Source organism: Perna viridis, chromosome 15, assembly GCF_037379345.1.
Source record: "Perna viridis isolate PV_CMFRI_1.1 ecotype Kerala chromosome 15, ASM3737934v1, whole genome shotgun sequence".
NCBI classification, from domain to species: Eukaryota; Metazoa; Mollusca; class Bivalvia; order Mytilida; family Mytilidae; genus Perna; species Perna viridis.
This window is the reverse complement of record NC_142459.1, coordinates 9,700,304-9,725,827: the sequence shown is the minus strand read 5'-3', so window position 1 is coordinate 9,725,827 and position 25,524 is coordinate 9,700,304. Positions and strand designations below refer to the sequence as shown.

Sequence of the window (25,524 nt, the reverse complement as noted above, 5' to 3'; positions counted from 1 at the left end):
TATACTTCAAACGGTTTCCTTAGACTATGGAAAATGCATGCAACGCAATACAATTTAAAGGAGTTTAAATACTGACATAACTTATTTTCTATGCTGATGTATTATTTTTTGAAGAGCAGTCTGGACACTCTATATTAAAATTCTGTTTGTCTATATGCATGTTTTTTTTTTAATGTAAATGTTCTATTAACGTTCGAGTTGTTCAGTCGCAAACATTTCTTTAATAAGTAATAGTTATAAAAATGCTTGAGATTGAAGAATTCAGGCTTTAATATAACACAAATAAAATGCAAACACTAGTCTAGAAACAGCTTTGAATTCATAAAGGGGTACTGCAGTATTTAGTTTTAGTCCCCGTGCAGGTCCGGGTGTTAAAAGAATAGGCCTGCAGCAGCGCTAAGCTTGTCGTAAAAGGCGACTAAATAGTGCTCAGAACCCTAGCCGAGGGCTAGGGCGCTCTGCTCACAGAGCAACTGGGATGTGTGCCCCAGGTGGTGAAAATGGGGTACCCCTGGCGTGTTACATGCTGGGGTTGTCAGGCTATAATACGGAAAACCTGACCGCAAACCATAGTGGTGCACCGTGTTGGAAAAGATGGCAAGTTCCTCGCACGTTAAAGAACCCTACTGTGGTATTCTCCCGGTGTAGGAACCATAGGGCTCCGCCACAGGAGGCTAAATTGCCCGACTCTACCCACCTCTCCCTATTTCCAGTGGCAATCAAAATTTGTCGACCCCATTGTCCTTGTGTCTCATCCCTTTTTCATTTCATAATCATTTCATGTTCATTTTATCATCAATTTCATGTTCATTGTCTGAATATAGCTGAAATATTGCTGCTCGGACGTTAAACCCCAACAAACAAACAAACAAACAATGCAGTATTTAGTCCGGACTGCATGTATCTACGTATTCTATACACTTCCGAGGCGTGTTTATTCATTTCGAATGGGATTGTAAATAACAGCGCTTATAGACCACAAATGACGACTGCAATGGCAACAATTTTGATCGTATTTGGTCGTAGGTGCTCAATGGGAAAAAAAACTTTTAATGAATTTCAAATACCGACAAGGCAGGAAAACCTTGAACATGAAGGGCACTTAATGAGGTAGACCTAGGGTATGGGACATAAATATTGAAATCAGTGATATGTTTGCATTGTAATTACTTTCACCAAAGCCTATCAAGCATTCAGTTGAAACAGAATGAAATAAATGCAAGTTACTTAAATGATATTTATGTTAAATATAAACGTACAATTGATTTGTAAGAATTGTGTCCCATACAGTACACCCAGAGAGTAAAGATTCTCAAACTCCTCTTTTGGTGTCACTTTTCGGAGTGACTTCAGGAAATTCCCAAAAATGCCATAAAAATCCTGGAGTGATCTTGGCGTAAAACCACTATTAAAAGTCCCATTACTTTCTCTGCCTGAAGTCAGCAATTTTCAAGGTCACAATCTTTTTTTACAGTATCTGGCATGATATGCTTTCAGATTACCCAGCTTGCATATACTGGCTAAATCACAAAAATTATACATTGCATCCTAGGAACTACTTTGTTTCTGACAGACTATTTTCTAGTATGTGCAGGCGACTGGTTTCCCTTAATAGTGGTATTATACCTACATGTAACTTACGTCTAACACCTTCAGTGTTGTTGTGCATCTAAACGAATTGGTTGGAACCCTTTCCAAAATATTGTAAGTTCAACACAAATGGAATGAAAACGCCAAAGTCCAATAACTCGTTATAAATTGTAAAAACGGCAATGTGACACAAGAAAGCACATACCGTATAAATCCACACTAGCCATTTTAAGGGAAATGCAATATCCAATCTCAGAGATGTTACAGACGACGAACGAATACAGACCAATACTTTGTCCTTCTGTTGTAGTGTAAAAACTTTCAAATCACGGAGTAACAAAGGAGAAATATCGGTAATTTCCTTACTTCTTTGAAACGCTATCCATAGTGTATTCTGGGTAATGATTGCTTTATTATGGTTTGACGTCCTATTGCTAATATCTCATGCATTCCAGGACGGAAATGATTGACCAATCAAACATACCCTGCTTACCCTGAGCTGGATCTTCTAGCTCAAAGAAGCAACATCCCCCAGGTAGGCATGTCCCTCAGGTTTTCTGACTCGGAACCAACTAGTCATTACCATATCCCCTTAAATACCAAGTGCTCAGTGAAGCAGCGCTAGCAGTGACTACGAATTTGAAAGTCTGTAGTGCGACTCGGTGAGGATTGAACTCTTGACCTGCTCTAATTCGGCAAAGGATACCATACCGCAAAGGCATTAAGAAAACAAACCAACTTTAAGTAGAAAATTTTTAATTTTAAGTCAGTGTATAAATTACTCTCCAAAAAGTTCACATTTCATTCACCCTTGACCTTTGACACACGTTTATGATTTATTTACAAATGATAATGTAATGACAACCATGAATGTATGAAATAATGCTTTCATGATATCACATGACCAGTAAGTCATGACAGTTTAATGACATCACATGACCAGGAGGTCATGACAGTACAATGACATAACATGACCAGGAGGCCATGACAGTTTCGTGACATCACATGAGCAAAAAATGGAAGATAAATACGATGATATGGTACACAATTCTTTCCCAAAGTCGTTTCAGAATTTAAGAGTTGGAGGGCATTTTATTTTCAATACTAAATACTGCTAATGCATGCCGAGTGTTTTCCCAACTCGTATTGAAAATTAAACAAAAGTAAATGCACTGAGCGGTAATTTTGAAAAATGCTGTCCAACTCCCAAACAATACTTATTTCTAAAACAGCAACTGACCTTTGAAATTTTACAGTTATAAATTTCTCTTTGAATGTAAAAATAAACATGATAGCAAGTTTTACTGGTGGTTTAAAATTTACTGACTGGTGAAAAAAAAATGTCAATAACAGCAGTAATTACCTATATAAAAATAATCTAAAAGTGAAACAACATGAAATGGTTTCTATTAAATAATCCTTGTTAAAATAAATAACTTGAAATACAACTTGGCTGTGAGATAAAAAATGGAAGGTAGCAATCTTGGATTTTTAAAAAAATAAAGACTGGTAACAAATTTACAGTTGTATGTTACTTAATCAGATGTAATTCTCAGACATTTCCCTTTTTCATGAATTTTATGAATCATTTTCATTTCAGAAAGGCTCACTTGTTAAATTGCAAAACAATTCTGGTACAAAACAGACTTTTCATTTAAAACAATGTGAAGAATAAAAACCCAACGATTTACATGCTATTTAGTAAAATGAATCTAGAGGAAGACTAATCTACTACAATGGATTATGGCACTTAATTTTACATTAGCATAGAATTTAGTTTTTTTAAAAAAAATTAAAAAATCCTTACTCCAATTTGATAAAGCATACAACATTGAAAAAAATGATGTTTACAAACTGCCCAAATGAAGCATGGACTTTTAATGAATGCTATACAGAGACTTTCTATAGTCTTTTTGTTGAAGATTAACAATATTCATATTGAACTGTCACTGCACAAACCCCAATAACTGCAAAATGGCTTTATGTTGAAAATAGTGCCCACTTTTTAACTGGAAGACAGAAAATGATTTACAAGTAAGGGAAATATCACGTGAAATCAGTGATATGTTTGTAACATATTCAATTTCACCAAACCCTATTAAGCTTTCATTTGAAACAGAATAAAATCAGTCCAAGTTACTTTGATGCTTACATGAGATCGATGTAATATTCTGAATACAAACGTTCCAATGATTTGTTGGAGTTGTGTCCCTTACCCTCCTTAATAACAGATCATTATTTAATAAAATCCTGAATTTTATGATGTTAGATAGTTAGGTATATACATGTACAACCCATACAGGGTAACCTGCAGTCAAAATTTGTAGAAATGACAGTGAATCTGTAAATCTAAAAGTAATAAATGTCTCTTAAGTGTAAGTCTCAGTAAGAATCAGGCAAAATGGGAAAAAATCTGAAACATCCATGTCAAACACTGATCTGACAACACTATTTCACCAAAGAATGATTTCTTTACTTGAAAACACCTTTATTTGATCACTGCATCACTGGATTTGTTCAGAAATTGTTAATGCCCTTGAAATGTTCATTTTGTGTGAACTTTAATGAAATTATGACTCAATTTACCAAAATGTTATGAAAAATCTTATCTTTTTTCCTTGGTTCTGTTCATACAAATAGTCAAGTTAAATTTTCAAAATAGTTAAGTTTTGTTCTCTCTTTTTTGTCTTTCTTTTTCTTTTTTTTAGTATCATATGTTACTGCCTGATTCTTACAGAGATTGACACTAAACTACATATATGTGTTACCAACACATTACAAACTTCTTGCACCGTGCATTCATTAAAAGTCTCTGATTGTTTTGAGCATATTGTCATTTTTACAATTAAAATTACTGGTAAATACATTTACAATAAAACAAATATAAATTCATTGAAATGAAGAGGTACAATGAAGCTTTGCCGACAAAACCAGCAAAATGATCTCAGAATTAAATGACATGCTGCCTCAACTAATACAATCATTGAAGTAAAATATTCCAAAACTTTCATCTCTCCAATAGAAGGGAAGAGGAAATTTCTTAATTACCCAAGTCAACAAAATTAATATTGTTGTTCATTAAACCTCATTTCCTTTCCCCCAAAAAAACCTGCATATGCAGTGGCAGATCTAGAAATTCTAAAAGGAGGTAGGGACTCCATAGATTTCCAGATTTTTCTAAATTATCAAAAAAACATTTTTTTGAGAATAAGGAGGGCCTGCCCAGTCCCCTCCCCCACCAAAAAAATTAGATTCACCTTAGATAAAAGTTTAAGTTAACACCTTAAAAAAACCCAAAAAACAAAACAAAACAAAACAATCACAAATGTAAAAGTTTCTTGTTCAATCTTTCAAAAACAAGTTTTGACAATAATTTGATTCTATCAGTGGCAGACAAAAACAAAACTACATTTATCAACTGGAGATGAAATAAAGAACTTGAATTATATAGGGACAATCTAATTGACCATTTCTGTAAATAATTTTGTATCAAATTCCATGAGCTACGAAAGTTTTAAAATAGCATTACAATAAGTGGTGAATAAAACTACTCTACCTTAATTAAAACAAATAAATATATCTATGATAATATCTAAATACAAAAATGTACATACATGTATGATTAATCACAAAATAATATTACTAATATACATTTAGCTAATCAAGCTGAGCTTAAAACAGTGAGATAAATTAGAATAATGGCAGTTTTGAATTAGGAAATTAAAAACTTACACTACATTTTTTTCTTTAAGTCTGGGGCATTATCACTCATCTAAAAAATGAGAAAAAATGGCTGTGACACCTACACTACTGTCAACACAAATTTTACTTTTTCCATTCTTCACAGTGAAGATATTCTGAGTAGAGTCACAGTGTCTCTACTCTCCTTATTGGAGATATGAGTGGAGTCACAGTGTCTCCACTCTCCTCTCTACTCTCCTTAGTGGAGATAATATGAGTGGAGTCACAGTGTCTCCACTCTCCACAATGGAGATCATATGAGTGGAGTCACCATTTCAAAAATTGTCTGTAGTTAACTACTCCTGTCTTTATACCAAGGTATATTTAATGGTTCCAGTTGTTTATAAACATTCTCAGTTATGGACAGAAAAAAAAATTTCTCAGTGTTAAAAGTGGTAATAACTTTAAAATATACTTTACAGTAAAACTGTTTAAAATTCATTTTATAATGAAAAATACAGTAGATAATAACAATAGATAGATTTCGATACTTTAACTCAGCACTCATTTTTATATCAAAAATGATAAATCCCAAAAGCAAAATTGTATAAAAATCACCTAGGTAGATTAGCAGATTTTAACAGAAAATACCCCCCCCCTCGCTGTCCCACAATTGGGAAATTATTTTTTCTTGAGCATGAAATCTTGATTCCATCCCCAAAATTGTTTTGGCCTTGCTTCACTTGGCATTTAATTCTATTTACTCTGTTTATACTGATCAAACCGTGGATTATGAGTGAGTATTACAATTGATGTTAATTTTCAATCATAAATTGTATATAAATGAAATTCCACTCATTCATAAAATAATCTTTCTTTCTCTCTAAAATAAAAAAAAATATTTAAAGATGATATGACATACATGTATTTTGATTCTAATGAAATTGTACTGGCAAGCCATTTATTTCTTTCAAAATAGAATTTGTGAACATTTCAGTACTTCTCCGTCTAACAATTGGGCAAAATGTATATAAGGTGTGGCACATAAAGGAAAAAAACACAGAGATTTTATTGCATTAACCAATTAATTATACCTGATAACCACCAAAAATAACCATTGAAGTGTTTGTAAAATTTACCTTTTTAAGATATTGATAAAACAAATTTAGCTGAAATGCACTATGGAAAATGGTGAGAAAAAATTTTCCAGCACTCTTTCCCTAAAAAAGCAGTCAAAAAAATACTTATGTTACAGATGCTCCAGAATAAACTTAAATAGCTTTTTGGTTGTTTTCTAGATGTACTGAATATATTTTAAGTAAAAATGATTGAATTGGGGAAAATGATATGCCACCCATTGCCTCATTCTTACATGGAATGGTACTTGAGAAATTTGAAATGTAACCAACTTTTCATTTTTTTTTATTCACAAGTGTAAGCACCCTGGCGAGTGAAATATTTGTCGAGATCATAAAAAAAAAAAAAGTTAATTATTGGGGAGTACAAAGACAGTCGGTGACCAAAAACATTATATAAAATGTGAATCTATAGTTTGAAGAAGGAACCAATTAAGATTTAGTCACAAAATGCATTTGTTGTGTTTCAATTAATCAATAAAAAAAAGTGTTCACACATGACAAAGGGCAAATGCAAAATTACCCACCATACTACATGGTACAAAGTTATTTCTTAAAATTTCAAATTTAGGATAAAAGAGCATTAATGGTACATTAAGTGATACCAAGTCATGAAATGGCAAAAAAAGAGGGATGGCAAAATGTTCAAATCACTTAACTTGAAAAATGTATTTAAGATTTGCCGAAAATTGAATTTAATCTGAATTCCCTGGTACACAATAACTGTGCAAAGTTTGAAAATAAATTTGTTGATCCTTTCTCAAGTTACCACCAGTAAACCGTCTGGGGACAGACAGACAGATTTTGTGTGGTGGGGATAAAAAAATGAAGGTTGAAAGTACAAACTGACCTTTCACATCATATGAATCAATTATCAATTTAAAACATCTGAAAATAAATACAACTTTACTGTAAAAAACCTTTTAATTTCTTTTAAAATATGTGCATGTGACCAAAAAATTAACATCAAATATATTCTGATAGATACGAAGAAATTAATAAAATACACTGTTACAAAAACAACAACATACAAAAGTAAAAGAGAGAGGAATAAAACATGCCATTCATAATTAATCATCACATAGAGTCGAGTGTCATGCCATACAAGCATAAAATTAATGTATATGATAAAAAAATTGAGACAAATAACCACAAAATGAATTACATTATTTGATCACTGAGAAAAAATAAATGGGAGCAGTCTTCCTGCTCATTCTCACAACATTAAATTTCACAAGTAATAATTACATAATTATATAAATGCATTGTTCATATGCCTTTACTACTAAAAAAAACTAAAAAATAGAAAGGTAACAAACTTGATGACTTTGTATGAAAATTATGTCATTTTCAACACACTAAAACTACATTTACTACACAAAATCGCACCATAAAGTTACAAATTTCATTGATAAGTAGACATTTGTAATAGATAACTTTCACATTCACTTCCATTCCCGAAAAGTTCTTTCATTGTATCTAAGTAAACTGGGGTTAGAAGGTGAATGATTGGGTGACACTGTAATGGGAGCCAAGGGAACAGAAACTTAATTTGGTTACTGCTAAGAATTTTTACATATTACAGAAGCATTTTCGATATTTCGATGTTCGGAGATGAATTTTCACAAATCAATTACTGTTTTTGTAGCCTTCAAATCCCATGTCAGTTACTTGTTCAGTTTAAAACCCTAAACCAGTTTCTAGCAGATTAAAAGTAAATGGTGAATATGAAAGCCTTCTATTGTTTTATTATGGACTGGTTGGTATTTGTATTTTTGTGACTTTCAGAGTCCACATGAACATGGAATTTTTCATGGATACAAATTTCTGCAGATTCTGTCAAATGAATATTTTTGCCAGTGATAGTTTCCCCCATTATAAATGATAGATAAATGTCTCTTCTTTGTATCAACTTGAAGTTGATTGTCCTGTCCATGTAATAAATAATACATCCACTCATACAGAAAGTTGTTATCAGATAAAAATTGTTTACAATGTATGCCCCATTATCTATATATAAAACCACATACCAAATTTCGAATCAATCTGTACACTGGGAGACCATATTTTTGTGAGTAGGAGTATAGATATGCCTTTTTGTTGTTATTTCTATTCAGGAGTAATTGTCTTTCTTGAAAAATGGGGGGCGGGGAAGAAGGGGTTAACTATACTGCACAGTAAATTACATTCACAGAATTCGTTTTAGGACTTATTTAAAACTTAAATTAAAATGAATGTTCTTTTTAGAATAAATTAAGAAATAAATTTTAAAATTTAAATTCTTAAATAAGTTTGCTGTGAAAATCAAAACAACTAAGGAGATATAAACATTACCAGCTGCAATGGTAACCAATGTCTACCAGCTGCTATGGTAACCAAAGTCTACCAGCTGCTGTGGTAATCAATGTCTTCTAATAAATACGATAAAATATTTGGCTTTTCAAAATAAGCAACCTTAAGTACATAAAATGAATATAGTTAATTTCTGAAACATCATTAACTTCTACAAAATGCAATTATAAAGAATTTTCTTCCTGGACAGTCTTTGTACAACCATTATCCTTTATACTAAAAGCAGTGTTGAAATCATCAAAATGTTTCATTGCTCCATACAGAATTTTAAACAAACATAACATTGATTTTGTATATATATTCTATCACTTGAGATTCATGCATTTTACTTTTGGTCCTTGTAATGGCTAGAATTGCTTAAGATCAGCACCCCATGACACATAGAAATTGTCAAATTAAAGCTAAGCAATCCATCGATAAGCCATTGTATTTTACATCGTTCAAAATTTTGCTTGAAGCAGTTCTTCTACCGTCACTGAAGCTTAATCCCCACTTTACCAAAATCTTTGTTAAATTTTAAAGTCACCTATACTTCGACTAAATTTGAGTGCTACTCTAAAATCATAAAAAAAACTGCTACACACAGTATATAAATTTTTCAGTAGGTCAATGGAGAGCAGAGATTTGAGAATTAGAATTTTTAAGTGATGGTTATGCTAGATGAATGTATACTAGCATTGAAAATCCTGTTGTGTAATGGCATTTAAGTCTTTCATTAAACAGTCTAAGTTTTCCATTTCTGCTGTTAATTCCTCTGTACTGGCTGATTTCTGTAAACAAAAATATAGAAAGTTAAAGGTCCTGTTAAACACAGTTTTTTTGTATTGACGTCAGGCATCAAAGATTGTGTTTTGGTTAAATACTTGAATAGGATTTGTCATAAGCCTTCTGATTGGGTTTTCCACTTCTTGGCAAGATAGATTATTTCGTATAGACTGATCGTTGTGATGTCATTAATGTCAGTTCATGCACAGTCCAAAACTCAATCAATTCTGAACTAAATAAGGCTTTGACATATGGAAAAACTGACCCAAAATTGGTTATTAAGCATAACTAGATAAAAAAAAATAAAAACAGGGATTCAATTTCAGAATTTTTTCCACTAGTTAAATTTAGCAAGTACTGAACATTTACGATCACTAAATTATACACTAAATTTAAGTTTTTTTTTGTTTTTTTTTTCTGGATTTTACCTATATGACATATAGAATTCTACAAGCAAATTTCAGCAAGTGGAAATAATTCCTACTAGCAAAATTGAATTTTAACTTGCATTTAGCAAATATTTCCCCTTAAATTTGATCACTGAAAAACAACCCTTAAGTAACTTTTGAACTAGAAATATTGCAAGCATGCATACCACCAACCTAAACCTGGACTTAAGGAGGCAGACCTGGGGTAAGGGACACAACTCTTACAAATCATTGGAACGTTTGTATTCACCATTTTACAACAATCTCATGTAGCATCAAAGTAACTTGGACTGATTTCATTCCGTTTCAAATGAAAGCTTGAAAGACTTTAGTGAAATTAAATGCGATACAAACATATCACTGACTTCATAAGTTATGTCCCTTACCCTAGGTCTATCTCCTTAAAACAAATAAATGTAACATTCCAAAGTTGGATTGTCTCCCTTTAGAGGGTTCCAACAATAATGATCTTCTTTCATACACATCATGTTTAAACGTCCTGTAAAGTTTCATCAAGTTCTGAAAGCCAATTCTCATTCAATCATCTGAACTGGAAGCTAATGCTACATAAATTTATATCCCAATACATAACTTACGTAAGAATATCAAAAAGCTTGAGTATGAAGTTACACAAAAAAAAAAAAGCGTGATTTAAGATTCTGTAGACAAACCAATTTCAAGAATGGTCCTTAAAATACTTCTTGGATACTTAAGGAGGTAGACCTAGAATAAGGGTCACAATTCTTACAAATCAGGACTCACTAACCACTTTTGGGTCAAATTTCCATCCTCTATGTAGTACCAAAAACATACTGAACCTAGAACTATGCATTGTAAGTGCATTATTTGTGTCAATTTTGATCAAAAGTAAAAAAGTCAAAATAAAGCTGAGAATGTGTAGTTAAAATCATATTTGTAATATAGTACAAATGAATGAATCATTGTTCACATGTGTGAGTGATTTGCCTCCATGCTGTCAGTTAGCAAAAGAGGTAAAAATGTGGATTTTCAGTATCATTTATTCAAGTCAATTTTGTGAAGAATTTCTACAATAATCGTACCAATAGCATAATGATTTTGAAAGTTTTATTTTCCAAGCTTCGCAATGGTATGCAACTTTAAGATGTCATTTGTCCTGGGAATTCACAGTGAAACTTTGAGAACTACTTTTTTCACATGTAAAGTACTGGAAGTATTAGAAGCAGTTAGTGAGACCTCATTAGTATGTTTGTGTAAAGCGTAAAGGGTAAGGGGCACAACTCTTAAAAATCATTGGAATGTTTGTATTCAGCATTTTACATCAATCTCATATTAGCATAAAAGTAACTTGGATTGATTTCATTCTGTTTCAAATGAATTCTTGATAAAGTTTTGGGAAATTGAATAATGTAAATTCTGAAATAATTGTGAAAAATGCAACTGACTATTTCATTACCTGTAATTCTCCATCTGACTCTTTCCCAGACTTGAGTATAATATCGGGAGCTTTTGGTGTACTAATGACGGTCATTGTTCGAGGTTTGATCGGTACACTAGAAATGGGTGTGGTCTTCTTGTAGGGACTCTGCTGCGGCTTCACTGTAAGAAAATAAATAAGGATCATGAGGACTTTGAACTGTCTAAATCTACTTACCTAGACAGGCCAGTCCATAGAATGCTAACTTGAAAGACTGGGGCTCTGGGGGCTGCCTAGGTTACATGCCAGGTCCAAGGCAAAGCCCCCACCAGAAGAAAATAGTTCAACAGTGCTTGTTGGTTTTTAACAGTGTGTGTGCTAGGGCCTGCTAGATAAGACATGACAAGCCTTTAATACATCCACATAACACTCACTGCATGAATATTACCAACAAATAACATTCACATGATTTTCACATGAATTATACCAGATTTGCAGTAATACATTTTACCAATTTTCTTCCTAATTATGATTTAACTAGTTGTGAACCAGACTTAGTCAGAGAACAACCAGTTTTGGGTAGTTGCCTGAAAAATCTGAGCATTCAAGCACACCCTTACTGCTAAAAATAGAATTCTAAGTTCAACTAAATTACTAGTATGTAATAAATACCTACAATACATATACATATACATTGGTAAAACATTGTTATGAAGAACAGAAGTTAGAACTAAAACTAAAACAAAGCGAAAAAGCTACTAACAAAGTACTACATACAATGAAAGAATGGGTATCTAAATGAAGATTAAAAAGGATAAAAACAAAAACAACAAATAACTTGTCCAACACCTGAACTACCAGACAATACCTACCAATATGCTTAGGAACAGGGGCACCAGGCTTTTGTCCCAGAGGGGGAGGAGTGGGTATAGTAAAACTCCTCATGGGGTGCATTTTTCTAGGTAAACAAAGCCCCTCTGACGAATGTCGTGGAAGACTTTTGTAGCCATCGTTTGACCTTTTATCTGGAGTAACGATGGCAGTTGGTTGTGACCTATCTGTTCCGGTTATAGAGAGGGCTTCTGTGGAGCGAGCTGAAATCACCGATTGGGTAACATAATAATCTTTGTGACTTGGGAGTCTTATCTTGTACAAATGAAGTTGCTCCTCGTTGGTTTCATTTTATTTTTATTTTGAAAGAATTTTGAGTTTTTGTACAATAAAAAGGCTTTGAACATTGAATTTTTTTTTCTTTAAAAAAAAAAATTCTTTCTTTCTTACAACTATGAGAATGATTTTCTTAACTGTTGTAATGTATTATATTGCCCTCTGTCAGTCTGTCTGTCCAGAGGATTTTAATAATTTTGGTCTATAATTAGACTATAAGAAAGGATGCTCTCTAGAATACTTTTAATAATGAGAGATCAGGGTTATGTGTGCTATACTGAGCAGCAATTAATTTTATGTTGGGACAGTGTATTATGAAAATTTGAATGAAATGTTTCACAGGGTGCAGCTTGATATGAACACAAAGGACAACACTTAAACTTATTATTACATGTTTTGCATAAAATTCTGACTAAAATAAAAGTGGTCAACAAATTTAATTTTCTTTAATTAGACATATGAAATAAGTAATTCACGCTAAGTTGTATCTCTGACCATTTTTAGCACCTAATTCCTAAATAATCCTTAAAATGCACTGAAATCTTCCTTTTGAGGAATGGAATTGTGAAGTCAAATTTCATAGATCTACTTTTACTCCAGGTTAGTCCCTTGAGACAAGGAAATAGTGGTAGTCATTTTGAACCCTAATTTATTTAAGATTAAGGTCATAACCCCAAAATCAATCCAAGCTGATTTTTGTACAATTTCTAAGAGATTTGTACATATATAACAATTATACTGAAGTTAAGCTGATGGTTAAAACCTTACAAAACTAGATTAACACCACTGTAGATTTCATCAGCCTGTCCACACTAGGGAAGATGTTAGTCATTATTGTGTATTTCAATTTGCTTTTGAAGAATTGTTATTGTTCTGTTACCATGGATTTAATTACTTTTGTTGTTGAGGCCAGGAAACCAACAATATTTTTCCCAACATATGTAAGGTTTATAAAATCAAAGTGCTGTTAGCACTGGAGGTTTTTGATCCTTATGAAAAATGTTGCATTTACAGAATTTCATAGATTACATGATGTAATAAACCAAATTTAAACATTATATTGAAGCTGTGTCACATACAGCAAACCTGCACATCCAAATAAGCCACATATAATAATTATATGATATTCCACATATGAATTTCATATGAAAATCATATGATTATTGTATGTTAATTTTAGTTTGAAAACATATGATAATCATGTGATAATCATATGTAAACTGAAACATATGATTATCATGTGTGGCACATTTACTTGTGTAATATCTACCCTAAAAAACTGAACACCTTATTATCCCAGCTAAGAAAAAATATTTAAGGAATTAAAGTGCAACCAATTTGTACAAGATAATACATGATGATATGAAAAACTACATGAAATGTGAAAAAAACAAGAAATCTGTCATGCATGAAGGAATAGCAAAAAAAATGTCTTATGTATATGTTGGGAATTTTAATATTTTCTATGCTTAAATATCTCACAAGAAAAAGACCTTTTCATACAATTTATACATTTTATAAATGTCAGGCAGTTTGTGACGCTATAGAAACAAACATATCTGTTATCAGAACATAGACCCTTTCTACATTGGACTTTTGGCTTGTGACCACTGGCTTTTTACAACTGTCAGTCTATATTTCAATTCCTTCACACATGACATGTAAGCATGCAAAAAAACTCATGCAAATAAAAATCAAATGAATGTAGCAAAAACAGAAACGTTTAAAATTAATTAATTATGGATATTTTTAATATATTTGAGAAGCATGAAAGCACTAAAAATGCACAATGCCCAAATTTTTTTTAAAAAGCAAGCTTTTTATCTGCATTGTAAAAGAACAAAAAAGTCTCCCTGTTAACAAGAAAATCTTTATATATGAACAGTAGTCATAATTATGCACATTAATTTATCACATTCAAAATTAAAACTGATTCCTTAGGGGATGTTTGACCTGAGACTTAAACTGGTTCCCTTAAGATACTTAAATGGTTTCTTATGACTATATTAAAATACATGCCATAACCAACTCTAGCCGGATAGCAGTCCTCAATCATTTCATGATGTGCAAAATCGTCTTCATCCAAGGGACATAACTTGTCTGTGAAAAATACAACATCAAAACATGCAGAGGTCATGCTAAAGGTTCAAAGGAATAAGGTCAAAGTGCAGGTTGAAAGGTCATGCAGAAAACTCATCTCTTAACTTTTTATCACAGCAAAATAATACATTAAGTATTTTTTACAAACGAAAATAATAACACAATTGTGACATGATTAACTAATATAATTATCAATGTTTTCTAATTTTTAACCTTTTTGAAAAAAAAAGAAATAGACTTCAAGCCAAAAAACCTTTATTACATAATGAAACTTAAAAAATCATTTCAATTTCCTATAATTATAACAAGATCAGTAACCCACAAATTACATAATGTGAACCAACCAAATTTTACTAATTTCCTAAGTAAAAAAAAAAATAAATAAAAATAAAAATCACTAAATATAAAATACCACAAGTCCCTTCTAATAAATGTAAAACAAAGTGTTAGTCACAAAAACAAATACTGTGAAAGTACTTTAATTTGTGAATATCAATTTTTTTGGACAAGGGAAGAAACACAACTTCCTGGATTCTTGAATTCGTGGTTTCGAGGTTTTCAGTACACACATCAATAAGATTCTCCTTTTCATTTGGAACCAAATTTAATGGTTTGGCTTCTCTACAAAAACCTTGAAAATTGGTACCCCACAACAATAATACTTTCACAGTAGTAATAATTGATGTCCTGAATCATGAAAATATGTTGGTTCAAAGTAACATCCCCCCCCTGTGACACAGTAACACCCACCATCCCTCTGCGAAAAATAATATTGATTTAAAGTGTTCTAATCTGGCACTACAACAAACTTACAATGATAATCTGTATTGAGCACAGGCACTGAAGTAGAAAAAAAGAAACAAAATGCACACAACTACTGTAAAACACTGTTACGATCAAACATAGATAACTACTCTACAACACTGTCCACCACAGTACACTGTAACAGACACAGTGCTGATATACCAAGTCAGCCACAGTACATAGTAACAGTCAAACACAGTACAGGTACACTGTTACAGCTGAACAAAGTATTGGTACACTGTTACAGTTAAACACAGTACTGGTACACTATTACAGTCAAACACAGATAATACTGCAAAACCCAGTCATCCACAGTACATTGTTACAGTCACACACAGTACTGGTACACTGTTACAGTCAAACTCAGTACTGGTGTATGTTACTGTCAAACACAGTATATTATTACAGTCAATCACAAAATATAACATCAAAGGATATCAAAACCTACATGCCATGCACAAGGGTGTCAATTATATTTTGAATACATTGAATTCTCAAAGATGGGATTTATAAATTTAAAAAAACAACCTTGCTCAAAACATCTACTGTAAACCAACTTATATTTGCATTAGTAAACTTTCGTGAATTTTAGTCAGTTTCGCGGATACTAATTTTTGAGATATTGACATCACTGAAAATTAATATTCGCCGATCTATGACTATCTAGCCAAATAAAATCTAAATAAAAATGAGTTATCTTTCATTGTCTTGTCATGTCTTCCTATGGATATACCTCCTATATGACGGGGAACTGCCATTTATTGCATAGTTACTGACTTTGTCTTGTCAACTGCCTATCCATATTTATGGGTGAATGATTTTAATGCCACAAAACATTATTTTATTGTGAATTAAATATTAGTATTTTATATACCTATCTTTTGTTATTTTTTCAGGTATTAAGACGAAAATGAAAATCAAAGAAAGATAATTGTATTTGATCAATCGAAAAATTCGATGGAAAAATTGTACAAAAAAACACCCAACCTGATCAATCCAATTTCCCCGACTTGTTCATGGATATAAACTTTCTTGATTTTCATAGGCTTGCAAAAAACCGTGAAAATTTATATCGCGCGAAATTAATGAATTCAACTTCTTCATGAAAAGGAAGTCTTTCAATGCTTTCTTTGTTGAAATGCACTGAGAAAAAATGGCAGGAAAATTTTCCCAAACTTTTTCCTTATATAAGCAGTCAAAAAATATCTACATCACCAATGCTTCAGGATAAACTTAAATAGCTCTGACAAGATACTTGATGAAAATAAAATTTTGTCAACAGAAAGGAGACACCTTTGTCATGCAACTTAAATACTAAAGCATTTCTGTTATTCAAAATGCAAAACAGTAAGCATTGCAACCATTCAGGAAGTTTAATGTTGCAGATCAAGAAAGATACTATTCCTTCAATGAATAAATTCAGAGCAATAAGAAAAATCTTCCCTTCTAATACCCTGTCATTCCTACCTCCATAACATTTAAGGGAAAGAAGAAAATTCATTTTTTGTTACATAGTCCCTACATAGTTTTCTATCAAGGACGATACATGGATTTTTTTCAATTCATTTGCCCTCACTTCACTCAGTTCACGAATTGCTAAATTCCAATCTAGAGATGTAAAAGCTTATAGAATGAATAATTTGGCATTGTATTCAAAGACCACTTGTCCTAAGTGTCTCCCTTCAGAGGTCTCTTTATGTTTGACTGACTGTACTAATTAAATACAAATATAGTCAATGATTGGACTAAAAGAGCAGGGAACCGTGTGTTTTATGTTTTGCCGTGATAACAGATCATTTTGTACTTGTTTCGTACCTTTGAATTAATATTTTACAGATATTTAAATGGAAACATTATCAAGCTTTACTTCAGACTGGATTTCATCAACAGTGTTATAGCAGTAATCAAAAGAATGCAATCCAGGGACAAAGACCAGACATGGAAAACAGACAAACACAACAAAGAACATAAAGTAACTAAAATCATACATACAAAGTAAAAAAAGTAAATGAGCAACTCAGACTCCACTAAAATGTGGGAGCATGGACCAGGTGCACCGGTACAGAAAACAGACATTGTTTTTAACTACATACTAGATGAGGGTTGGGGCATATCCCCAGCGTTGACTCGAGGTGTACTGGTATACTGCATATTGTACTGTGTCCTTGGAAACCCTGGTCGTGGGTGACCAGGGTCAGGGTTCATTCCATTTGGTAAAGCTGTAACCATGGCAACAGCTAAAATAAAGAAGTTCATAGATTAACTAAAAATTTTACATGGAATTTAAATACTCTTGCTTTCATAAAAATTACCCGGAACAGAACAAAATACTTAATGAGGTTTCGAGTTGAATGTCAGGGCTCACTTGAAATTGATGACAGATTGGTAAAGCATAATAACATCTCATTCACAACTTTGTTTATAAGGCTAAAAATAAAAAAAATGTCTGTTTAAGGTTACATTGGGTAGGTAGGTAAGTAAAATCATATTTTACAAAATTATTTTATATATGCACTTTTGGGATGATTTCCTGAATTAAATACTAGCAGTCATTAACCTCAACCAAAAAAAAATATATTAAGCAGCATTGCATCCGAAAAATACCAATAAAATGTGCTAGGGTAGGTAGGGTAATCTTAACAGAAAAGTTTTTTCTCTGGTCTGCGGAAACCAGAAGGTGACCCAATATTTTCCTTTTGTCTACCTTCTACAAGAAATGTCACTTTCCCTGAGTTAGAATTTACTTGCAAAGGGTGACATTAAAAAGGTGTTCCTATCAGGTACTCCAGGTGTTTCACTGATACTTACGTTCTTTGGGTGGTCCCTGTGTATCTACTGATATAGATAATTTGGAAGGTTTGGATCGACCTTGGGAACGTCTTGGAAAGCTATCCTCACCACAATAATACACATCAGAATCTAGTAATAAAAAAAGTTACTATAATTATACAGAACCAAAGCTTTTCGTTTTATCTCTTGAATAGAACCTTCTTTGAAAATTGCTTCCATGAATAATAATCGTGATGTTTAGAAATAAATAAGTTATTATGTCACTGAATGAAATTGAAAACATGGACTTTGGCAGATTAATCGATTGATTATGGTGTAATGTTCTATGACGGATCTTGAATAATTTAGACCTGGTCAACAAACAAAGCAGTAAAATCCAATTTTTTTTTAAAAAAGCGGAAAAAAAAATCATCCCTGTGAATTTCACCCCAAGAGGGTATTGCCCCTGTTTTGTACAGACACACTGAGTCAGATTTATATTGTGCAAGCTCAAGGAAGCAATAGTCTACTGGAAGGTGACACCAAACCAACTAGTTGTCACTGTATCTTTGGAACAATGTATGCTTGGAGATGCAGTCAATATAAATTATAATTTTATGTATGACTTACGAGGATTGAACCCATGACCTTCTCCATTAAAGACTAACATGCTTGCACAAGATAACTGAGCACTTAATTAAGTACTGTCTGCAAATTTGGTTTTTCCATGGTTACTACTACCATTATACTAAAACTATCAGTGATTTCCACTGACAATGAAATCAATTGATCTAAAACACTAATGAAAGTAAATTTGGACCCTATGAACAGAAATCTAGACCTACTCTGTCTCTCCATATCCGGTCTGTACAGCGGCAGATTGTCATCGATGGACTGTGAATCTTTAGAGTTCCGCCTTAATGTACTCATAGTTAGCATCGACTCACTACGGTCTGGTTTGTTCAAGGCCTTTAGTTCCATAGGATCATGGCCATGGCCTATCCACAAATCTGGAGGCTTTAAATCTTTTGGTCCTGGTTTTTTACTGGGTGATGTGTTACCTTGTGGCCTAAATCAAAAGCAAGAATGTATTTCATCAAATGTACAAACATCAATCAGTAACTAAGCAACAAGAAGAAAAGTAATATAAAGATCCAAAAACAAAGACATGGACACTTATCTCAGCTTGTTTTTTTCATTTTGATGAAACCATTTGCCCTAAAAACAATTGTAACTATACTTACAGTTTCACTCCCCTGCCTCCATAATCTCTCCTCCTACAGAAAACACAAGCCACAATTATGATGACAATACAGAAGACCACACCCACTACTGCTGCTATTATGATAATGATGATGTTGGTTGACAACCCGCCAACTTTGTTGTCTTCTTTTTCTGTTGAATCTTGATCTTCTTCATCAGGTTTTGGTATTGTGGCTGCAATAAAGATCCAGATAACTTAAGTACCATTCTGTGTAAGAATCAGGCAATGGGTGGCACATCATATTTCTCAATTTGGTCTTTTTTTGCCTCAAATTCAACATTCAACATATCTAGAAAACTAAACAAATATTTAAATTTATCCTGAAGCATCAGTGATGTAGATATTTTTTGACTGCTTATATAAGGAAAAAGTTCGGGGAAAACTTTCCCGCCATTTTTTGACAGTGCATTTCAACTAAATTTGACATATCAATATCTTAAAAAAGCACACTTTTCAAACACTTTGAAAGTAATTTCTTGATGTTATGAGGTATAAATATTGGATTATGCAATAAAATGGGACAGGCATATTCCGCGAATATTAGCCACTTTGAAAATAAATATACTTACAGCACTAAAAGAAATGGACAAGAAAGGACCTATTGAAGTGTCTGGTTTAGACATGTTTTCAGTTGATTAAGGCTTCGTTCAGGCAGGTTTCAATGTACTTACGTAAATAGTCCCTGATGTCAGGCTTATCACCAGGGTAGACAATTTCTGGATAGACTGGATTGATCTTTCCTCCACCTGTACCATCAGCTTAAAAAGAGAAGTATTTATGGTCAACGTGAAGATGCACAAATTGTCAAGGTATACCAGGACTCATGATAATGGACAATAACCAAAATTGCTTACAATATATGCTCCATCTATGTAGCCACATACCATATTTGAAATCAATCTGTCAAGTGGAAGTCATCATGTTTTTTGTCAGATGGATGGAAAAAGTAGTTCCAATGTACTATCTACATGTATATATTCTTTAAGCACAAGCAAAACAAGATAACAGTGAGCAATTAAGGAGGAAGACCTAGGGTAAGGGACACAACTCTTACAAATAATTGGAATGTTTGTATTCAGCATATTACATCAATCTCATTTAAGCATCAAAGTAACTTGGATGGATTTCATTCTGTTTCGAATGAAAGCTTGAAAGGCTTAGGTGAAATTGAATATGATATAAACATATCACTGATTTCAAGAGTTCTGTCCCTTACCCTAGGTCTACCTCCTTTAAACCCTGCTTTCAATCATGATACAAGGAAAATAAACAAGTCCTCAGTAAATGGAAAGTTATAGATTTCTACAGAAAATGGATCCCACCATATGGTATACTTACTGGAAGAATGAATTAAAATTTCAAGCTGATGTGATGAGTAGTTGCAGAGAAAACTTTGATGAAAGAAATTGTAAATGGTGGAAACACAGACAAACAGTCAAGGGTAAACAATTTACCTCAGCTTCTAATCCTTCAGAGCGGGGTATAATTTTATGAAAATACTGAACCTTCAGGGAGTTTATTTATCTCATGACATGTGGTGTAAACACAGATAGTTTTGCATGAGAGTTTTTTTTTATTCTTGACAGATGTGTGGTTTGAATTCCATTTTAATATCATCAAATCAAATTGTTTGCTTTATGACCTCAAACATAAACGTCGGGAGAACTTGAACTTCATTTGTATATTAAAAATTTCATTACTTTAAAGAAAGAACATCTTGTATTGTAGCAGTTAAATTATCAGACATCTCCAATCCCAATAAGTGACCTGCCTACCTCTGATGGCAAATTCTGCCCAAAAGTAGGACAAAAACAAGCAAATAATAGCCTGGGGACTCCTCTTTTAAAATTAATTCTGGACCCAGTGATATCAATAGGCCCATGCTCTTACCTTTTGGTGTTTTAAAGATGACTGTAGATGATATAGGTCCATAACCTTTACTGTTCCTAGCCTGTATCTTAAAATAGTAGGTTGTATCAGGTGTCAGTCCTTTAATGGTTGTAGTCAACCGTTCTCCAACAACCCCCTCCATCACCCAACGGATGTCCTCTTGGTTAGGGTCGGTGGTATAGAAGACCAAATACCCTGTGATTTGGCCGTTGGGAAGGAGTGGAGGCTGCCAGTTCAGACGAACAGCCTGAGGTGTCTTTTCTATGCTGATGGTTGTTAAGTCTCTAGGATGTGTACCTGGGCCTGAAAAAAAAAGAAATCAATTTAGAATATTTTTTTTAATTGTCTAGTGTTCTCCACAAATCAATCATAAAAGATGCTCTTTATGTATACTTTTTAAGGAGGTAGACCTAAGGTAAGGGACACATCTCTTAAAAATCATTGGAGCATTTGTATTCAGCATTTAACATCAATTTTATGTAAGCATCTAATTAACTTCCATTTTATTCTGCTTCAAATGAAAGCTTGATAGGCTTTGGTAAATTGTACATGATACAAACATATCACTGATTTCATGAGTTATGCCCTTACCCTAGGTCTACCTCCTTAAGCAATAGAACAAATATAGACTACTGTGAAAGTATTATTGTTCATGGTTAAAATAAAATTAAAGTACTTTCACGGTACTTTATTTCAATAAATTAATTTGAGATAAATACAGTAATCAGATTGGTTAAAATAATTTTGTTATGTCTCAATGGATAAAAAAATATTGACACGCCCCTATTCAGTTAAATTCAGAGCTACTTTTCTCATGTTTAAGATAAAAATATTTTTAAAAATTAATTTATAAGAATTGGCTATGATAAAAATTTTGCCTATTGTAAAATAACATCAATTTTCCATGTGCATATTTTGTTTATTTGTTTATTCGAGCAATAAACAACATGCACAATGAAATTTCATTTGATTTTTCAATAGACAAAATTTTTATTATTGCCAATTCTTAATAGGTCTATATTTATTCATTTTGAAAATGTTTCAATATTTTCCATTATCTTCCAATTAACATGTATTTCATATTCATATGTACATTACTTCACAACTTTCCTTGTTTGTCTACCCCGGACTTGACTTTTTATGAGCAACTCGGCAGGTATTTCTAGAAAAGCAGAGGACACTTACCCTACCGGTGTACCTGGTCCATGCCCCCAGTTTTCAGTGGAGTATGAGTCGCTCATTTACTTTTGTTACTTTATGTTCTTTGTTGTGTATGTCTGTTTTCCATGTCTGGTCTTTGTCCCTGGATTACATTCTTTTGATTACTGCTACAACCTTGGTTCCCTTGATTACTCTTTCAACAGTTTTTGAATAGGATTTTCTTTATCTCTTAAAAATTTGTATTGAATAGGCTTAATCTCTGAAAATCTTACTCTTTGAACCATTTTAAGTAACTGTTCTGGTAAGAATCATGCAAAATCTGAAAAAAGTGATACACCCCAAAAAAGCTACATATTTTTATTTTTGTAATTAAGTTGTTTTTTGGGTCTATACTATGAAATGTGTAAGTGCTACTTAAAGTGTGAGAAATAGACACAGGACACCAATGACAGTTGACAGATTTTTGGGCAATCAGATAACTTTCAACTGGCAAATAATTTTTTATTTCTAAACAATTACTATGAATTCAAAGTCAACTGCTGGTACCTACCTAGCATTAAGATCACTTCAATGAAAACACCAATACAACAAAAACTGCCTCTGAATGGTTGACAGAAAAAATGTTGTGTAATCAAATCTACTCTTGTAGCGCTAAGGTTACTGTATGTGTCATGATATGATAAGCAAAGAATGTCGATGCTTCAATTAGTAATAATGATAAAACATAATTGAAGAAAACAAGGACACAATACAATGTGACAAAGGACACAGACAGAAATAATGATACTGTTTATAAAACCGATTTATTTTGTTGGCAAAATTACCTACAATACCTGACACCTTGAATATTAATGGAGAGAAACTGAACACCAAAAAAAAAAAAAAAAGAAAAAAAGTTTTTAGAAAATATTTGGGCAAATAAATTCTGATTTGGGTGAATAGGTTTTGAATGCCATCAGCCCAGATTGGGGAATATCTTCAAAAATCTAATTTTCACACTGATTTTACTTATCAAATTGTGAACTTTCCATTCTTTACCTGCTTCCTCTGTTCGGTTGAGTACACTCATGCTCCATGTACTCTGACGTCGACCTTTCACAACCTTGACACTGAACTCATAATTTGTGTATGGCTTCAAATTATCAATGTGGCAGTTTAGACCAGTCGAGTTCAGGTATTTAAATCGGCGGTTCGAGCCTTGTACAGGAGCATATCTGACAGTGTAGAATCGGTTATCAGTGGTCCGCTGACTACTCCCAAGAGAGGTGTCAGTCCATGTTAAAAGCACTGTGGATGAAGAGAGAACAAATGTCTTCAATCCGACTGGAGGCATCATTGGAGTCGTTACTTCCTTTTCTGTAAAATATAGTAAATTGAATATTGACATCAAGTTTAATTACAATCCACAGAATAGTTGAGTTTATAAGTTACCTGGACAAAGGGAGAAAAACAGAATCTACAATTATAACTTTTTGATTATGAAATTTCTCACATCAAAATAAATTTAAATTTTCATATTTTTAATATTGATGCTCGCCAAAACCTTTCAAGCATGTCACATTAAAATTCACTAACAATAAATACAGGTGATATAATTATCAAAATACTGACCCCTTGACCACTTACCCTCCTCTATACTGGTTTTAGCTGTTTGGTATTTAGGTTGACCATCACCTTTTCTGTTATAAGCTCGGACTGTGATTACATACTCAGCATTAGGTTCTGGAGAAAGAAAATGTGTTCAGCAGAATAGAATTTTGGAATTTTAAAGAAACTTATGTATTGGACAAAAAACTGAATATTTCTGAAAAAAAAAAAAAAAAAAAAAAAAAAAAAAAAAAATCGCACTGAATATTTAATGTTAAATTTGATTTTAAAATCTTTCATTAATCTCCCTTTCAATATATCCTTTTATTAAGCTTTCATTCAAAAATAAAAGGACAATGGACATTAACATGAAACTCAGTCTCTATGTCATACAGACATGTTCATCCTACTTCAAATCAATCCATATTTTTGGTTGTAATTTATGAAAATGATTTGTAAAATTTGAACTTTGTGTGATTCTAACATAGGTGCCAACAAGAGACTCACAATCTGTAATTTCTGGTCAAAATTTGTAGACTACCAAGAATCAATAAAAATAAACATCTTTCTTAATGTGTCATTGTTTACCTTTTCTCTTCCCAAACCTGACTTTTTATGAGCAACTCGGCAGGTGTTTCTAGAAATAGCAGAGGTCACTTACTCTTCCAGTGCACCTGGTCCATGCTCCCAGTTCTTAGTAGAGTCTGAGTTGCACATTTAACTTTGGTTTCTTTGTACAATTTTTTTTTTAAATTTTATGTTCTTAGTTGTGTGTGTCTATTTCCCCCGTCTTATCTTAGTTCCTGGATTGCATTTTTGGATTTTTTTGCTAGAATATTGGTAACCTTAATTACTCTTTCATACCAACCTAGATTTTTGATGATGAAGACATTAACGTCAGGCTTCAATATCTGCATGTACAGATCAGCAATTCCTTTTCCATAGCCAAGAGCGTAACCCCGGACCAGTATTTTAGATTCAGGCTCTGGAGCTGTCCACGACACCCTAATTGAGGTAGCATAGGATATCACTCTCAGCTTCCTGGGTGGTGGTGGTGGTACTGTTTCTGTAAGTGATTAAATCTCATTATAAAAAAGTAATTACAGGTAAATACAGTCAAACCTGTATTTAACAGTCACCTCTGGGGAATACTCAGTGACCTTTATAGAGAGGTGACCTTTGGAATGAGGTTACAAATTGTAAACATTGTAGAGACTTTGGACCAGTGAGTAAATTTCACACCTTTAACTTTGAACCTTTAATTTTGTTTTTATTGTAATACTGCTTTAATCCCTTCGGCAACCCAATTATCTATACTTACATGTTCTAAATATAATTAATCACGTGACACGGTACTGTAATCGGGCTGTGTGATAAACTGAATGTTTACAAAATGGCTGGTATAGGAAGTCAGAAAGATGATTTCGGCCAAAC

General features: G+C 32.8%; 1 protein-coding gene across 12 annotated transcripts in view; it reads right to left on the bottom strand.

The window, feature by feature from the left end:
* Positions 1-2,329: 2,329 nt before the first annotated feature.
* LOC148596864 (neogenin-like) overlaps positions 2,330-25,524 on the bottom strand; it is a 108,949-nt gene continuing 85,754 nt past the window's right edge. For 6 of the 12 annotated variants that reach the window (XM_088564423.1, XM_088564420.1, XM_088564428.1 and 3 more), the window contains 14 exons: positions 24,959-25,156; positions 24,115-24,225; positions 23,542-23,859; positions 21,343-21,645; positions 20,124-20,210; positions 19,433-19,625; positions 19,034-19,257; positions 18,228-18,338; positions 17,513-17,656; positions 15,429-15,455; positions 14,535-14,615; positions 12,221-12,442; positions 11,388-11,530; positions 2,330-9,529 (listed from right to left, as the gene is read on the bottom strand). In XM_088564423.1, coding sequence (XP_088420549.1) covers positions 9,431-9,529; positions 11,388-11,530; positions 12,221-12,442; positions 14,535-14,615; positions 15,429-15,455; positions 17,513-17,656; positions 18,228-18,338; positions 19,034-19,257; positions 19,433-19,625; positions 20,124-20,210; positions 21,343-21,645; positions 23,542-23,859; positions 24,115-24,225; positions 24,959-25,156 — 2,261 coding nt within the window. In that variant the 3' untranslated portion in view covers positions 2,330-9,430. The remainder of the gene's footprint in view (positions 9,530-11,387; positions 11,531-12,220; positions 12,443-14,534; positions 14,616-15,428; positions 15,456-17,512; positions 17,657-18,227; positions 18,339-19,033; positions 19,258-19,432; positions 19,626-20,123; positions 20,211-21,342; positions 21,646-23,541; positions 23,860-24,114; positions 24,226-24,958; positions 25,157-25,524) is intronic. The other 6 variants (XM_088564427.1, XM_088564424.1, XM_088564430.1 and 3 more) reach the window with 5 other exon arrangements.